A 2,652-nucleotide genomic window follows, 5' to 3' on the forward strand; every position below is an offset into this window, starting at 1 on the left:
TACCAGTCCTCGACGCTTGAGGTGAAAGTTCAAAAAATGAGCCTGACTGAGAAGCTTTCTTCACTTGCTGACTTGGTTTTGGGTCAGAGGTAAACTTTTGACGGTCAAATATTGGAGAATTTTTTTTAACGCCATGAGATCCAGCACGTTGTGACATTTTATATCGTCCATATATGGTATGAGCCTTTGTTAACTTCGGAGGCTGATGCATAGCTGGATGATTACGCAGACTTATGACGTCTCCTTTTGCATTTCCCTTGAGATGAACCATCGCTAAGCCTAGTTCGGGCTTTTTTGCAGCTTTTTTAGATGACCTAAAGCTATCTACATAGTTAAAGTCAACCACACCTGACCTGCTTACATGAACTGGTGACTGCTTTACCTCTCTGTTACTTACTGTTTCTGCAAAGGTCTGTGAACGTGACATAAGCGGTGGCTTAGGCCTAAGAACTGGTTTCCTTAACTGTCTCGGGGATGGTCTGTTTGATTTTAGCACGTCAACATTCGTACATTCTTCCAAATTGTCAGGCTTGTCAATAATTATGCTTTCTACCTGTCTCTTATACAAATCTAGATGTGTATAAGAGACAGATATATATGTGTGTGTGTATTTATAATAATATATATTATACAGGGTCTCGCCAGCTATACTTAGCGGCGAGACATATACATACATACTCAAATTCCTTGATGTAATGTAAGTGCCCTTTAATAATATCTCAGTCATTGGAACAAACACATACAGCATGAATCAGGGCATGGTGTTTGAGCCCACCAGGTGCCCACTTACATGTATTTCTGGGTGGAGAGAGACAATTAGTGAGTATATCTTGCCCAAGGACATAAGCAATATTCAAAGTGAATCTTTGAACTTAGTCTACTCCCACAATTGTAGGACTACTTGTTGGATGTGAAAGGAATTTATTAGATATAGGAAGTACACTATAATTGTGCACAAAGAAAGAAATATAATTGCCTGGCTTAGAACATGCCTACACATTTCATATACAAACACTTACATTCAGACGCTCCTGATTTCTTTTGTGTAGGTATGTACGTAACAACACTTCTGGTTGTGTTCAATGAAAATGTATAGTACTTAGAACTGCCCGAGTCTTTGATTTTAGTGAACTGAGTTCCAGCTGTCAGCTTGTTGATTAACGGATCATCTGTTAACAAATTAGCAAAAATTTGAAGTATTTTACATGCGACTTTGACTTAGTATAATACAGGTCTCTCTCTCTAATTGAAGACCCCTCCAATTAAAGACTACCTCCAATTTTCTGTGGTCTTAAACTAACATATGTCTTTTATTGGTGATCCGCTACACTAGCGGATCACCTCTTGTTATTGTCAGAGATCTTCTTTTTTTTTCCCCCATTTCTTGTTAGCACGATATCTAAAAATTGGCAAGAGATTCATACATGCACGCTTCAACAAACATTTAGCTTGGCCTGGAATAGTCACAATAAGGTTTTCAAAGTGTGCAGTTATGCGTGACGTCATCTACGCGCAATTTTGCGTTTTTACATAATCGATCATATCAGCCTAACCAATTGTTATTTCGAAATCGTATTAAGTGAGCATTAACTTCAAGTCAATGTTAAATGTAATTTACCCAAATTTTACGCGTGTGCGTCATAACGCGCGCGTACGCGTGCGTCAAACTTTTAAAATGCTTGAAATCACATTTAGATTAAATTACAGCACGTTTCAGGCCATTTTGAGCATTTCAAATTTTTTGGAAATTTACCACTACGCTTGCGCATTTTTAAGCGCGCAGCACGTATGGAAGCAGGAAAATAATTTTTTTTGTCAAATTTTGGTTTCCTGACATTGTTTTGACAAGTTTCCAATCTTTTCAATCACTCTATGGCCAATAACAATGCCGTACGCACGCATCAAACATAGTGACCTTCGTGCGCATTTGTGCCGATATACAGTGAAATTTTGCTAAAATCAGGCCTAATTTTAAACAGTTACAGCTCATTAGGATGAAAGGTGACCCCCAATTTTTATTACATATTCTGAAAGTAGATGAGTTGCAAATATGATTTTATAGGTCATAATGGCTGATCGGACATTATGACGTCATCATATTGCCATCTGAATTCAAGAAACTGAATATTATCGATGACCTCATTTTAGCAAATGTGCATTTGAGCGTATCTCGCTTATTCTCGATGGATTGTCTTCCAACTTTGAGTTTGTTGTAGCTGAGGCAATTGTCTTTCATATATGTTGCATTTTTGTACATTTCGTCGCTCACATCACGAACTAACACAATTAAATTCAATTGTGTTAGTTCGTGAAATCAAAAAAGCGCGTCAAAATACGCGCTGTTGTCGTTAAGGACTTTTTGTGTGGTAAAGAATACAAAATTGCTTGACAACCAATACGCGCTCGTTTCGACGCGCTACTGTGATTTCACGAACTAACACCATCTACTTTGATTGTGTTAGTTCGTGATGTGAGCGACGATTTTGATGACGTCATCATGGTCAAAATATAGGGTTTTGCTTACCCCCCTCATCTTTCTTTCGTCCAGCCTTTGATGACCCCATAATCACCTTAATCAGTCGTGATTTCTGAATCATATTTAGTGGGTATAAACTTCAGGTCATGGTTAAATGTTATCTCTTATACACATCT

The 2,652-nt window shown here is 37.9% G+C and overlaps 1 protein-coding gene across 1 annotated transcript in view; it reads right to left on the minus strand.

Moving 5' to 3' along the window:
- The window catches only part of LOC117105017 (1-phosphatidylinositol 4,5-bisphosphate phosphodiesterase delta-4-like), a 17,093-nt gene that overhangs the window by 12,505 nt on the left and 1,936 nt on the right, over positions 1 to 2,652 (minus strand). Inside the window, exon 2 of the mRNA XM_033246002.1 lies at positions 1,020 to 1,169. Coding sequence (XP_033101893.1) covers positions 1,020 to 1,169 — 150 coding nt within the window. The remainder of the gene's footprint in view (positions 1 to 1,019; positions 1,170 to 2,652) is intronic.

This window comes from Anneissia japonica, unplaced genomic scaffold (assembly GCF_011630105.1).
Source record: "Anneissia japonica isolate Jap-2015-1 unplaced genomic scaffold, ASM1163010v1 scaffold287834_len5846547_cov211, whole genome shotgun sequence".
Lineage (NCBI taxonomy): Eukaryota > Metazoa > Echinodermata > Crinoidea > Comatulida > Comatulidae > Anneissia > Anneissia japonica.